The sequence below is a fragment of the Verticillium alfalfae genome, genomic scaffold, assembly GCF_000150825.1.
Source record: "Verticillium alfalfae VaMs.102 supercont1.10 genomic scaffold, whole genome shotgun sequence".
Classification (NCBI taxonomy): domain Eukaryota; kingdom Fungi; phylum Ascomycota; class Sordariomycetes; order Glomerellales; family Plectosphaerellaceae; genus Verticillium; species Verticillium alfalfae.
In genome coordinates, this window is record NW_003315029.1 from 1,074,325 (window position 1) to 1,075,544 (window position 1,220).

Consider the following 1,220-nt stretch of genomic DNA (forward strand, 5'->3'; position numbering starts at 1 on the left):
GTCCTGCCGACATCATCAAACGCCGTCCTCCTGACGCTGTCTCTCGGCGCCAACTCCAACGTCTACTCGGGCAGCCGCATCCTGCTGGCCCTCGCCTCCGAGGCCCACGCGCCCCAGTGGATCACGCGCACCAACCGCCACGGCACGCGCACTACGCCGTCGCCGTCACCGCCGCCATGGGCTTCCTCGCCTTCCTCACCTGTCGGCCGACGGCGGCGTCGTCTTCGGCTGGCTCCTCAACATTGTCGCCGTCGCCGGCTTCATCTCGTGGTCCTGCATCAGCGTCTGCCACCTGCGCTTCCAGGCCGCCCTGCGCCTCCAGGGCATCGACCGCGCCACCCTGCCCTACGCCGCGCCGCTGCAGCCCTACCTCTCGTGGTTCGGCCTCTTCTTCATCGTCCTCATCCTGCTGACCAACGGCTTCACCGTCTTCATCGACTGGAGCACGAGCGACTTCTTCGCCGCCTACATCTCGCTGCTCCTCTTCCTCGTCCTGTTCGTCGTCCACAAGGCCATCTTCCGCGGACGCCCTATCAAGCTGTCCGAGGTTGACCTCGTCAAGGGACGCTATGACCTGTAGGAGAATTTTCTCCGGTTTTTTTGTTTTCGGTTCTTATCTTCGGTTCTCGACCACAGACAGTTCGTCTGCTGGCACTATAATGACTGGCATTTGATTTTTGAGCGACGGGTAGTCAAAATGGTGTACGATTGCATAGACGGCGGGATATAGACAAAATGATACCCTTTACCTAATGCCCGTTTGATGTCTACATGGTGCTATGAGACTGTGACAGAGGCAGTCAGTCAGACATGACAAGACGAAATGAGGACACGAAATGACAAGAAGCCGTCAAGTCCAAATCACCAAAGTCATGTAGAAGCCAACACTCCTGAACGGCCAAACAACCCACCGACCACATCCATCCATACGATCCAAGCGCACGCTCACAACACCAGGCTGAACACCCCAATCACCCCCGCCACCAGCACGGGCACCCCCCGGCCCAGGTTGTACACCCCCCACTGGTCGACGAGCCACTTGGCGCTCGCCTCCTGCGCGGCGCTCACCTCCTGCGTGGCCCTCGCGGCGTCGGCCTCGTCGGCGAGCCGCGCAATCTCGGCGTCGAGCCGCCGGCGCATCAGCAGCCGCGTCCACGGCAGCACGGACAGGCACAACGCCGCCGCCGCCGCGAGGGCCCGCGAGCCCGTCCTGTGCGCGA

At 62.0% G+C, this 1,220-nt stretch overlaps 2 protein-coding genes across 2 annotated transcripts in view; one reads left to right on the top strand and one right to left on the bottom strand.

The window, feature by feature from the left end:
* Nucleotides 1-580, top strand: part of VDBG_07772 (proline-specific permease) — a gene marked incomplete at both ends in the record, with an annotated part of 1,544 nt that extends 964 nt beyond the window's left edge. The window contains one exon of the mRNA XM_003002267.1: nt 103-580. Coding sequence (XP_003002313.1) covers nt 103-580 — 478 coding nt within the window. The remainder of the gene's footprint in view (nt 1-102) is intronic.
* A 365-nt stretch (nt 581-945) lies between these two features.
* Nucleotides 946-1,220, bottom strand: part of VDBG_07773 (predicted protein) — a gene marked incomplete at both ends in the record, with an annotated part of 1,059 nt that continues 784 nt past the window's right edge. The window contains one exon of the mRNA XM_003002268.1: nt 946-1,210. Within this exon, the coding sequence (XP_003002314.1) occupies nt 946-1,210 (265 nt within the window). The remainder of the gene's footprint in view (nt 1,211-1,220) is intronic.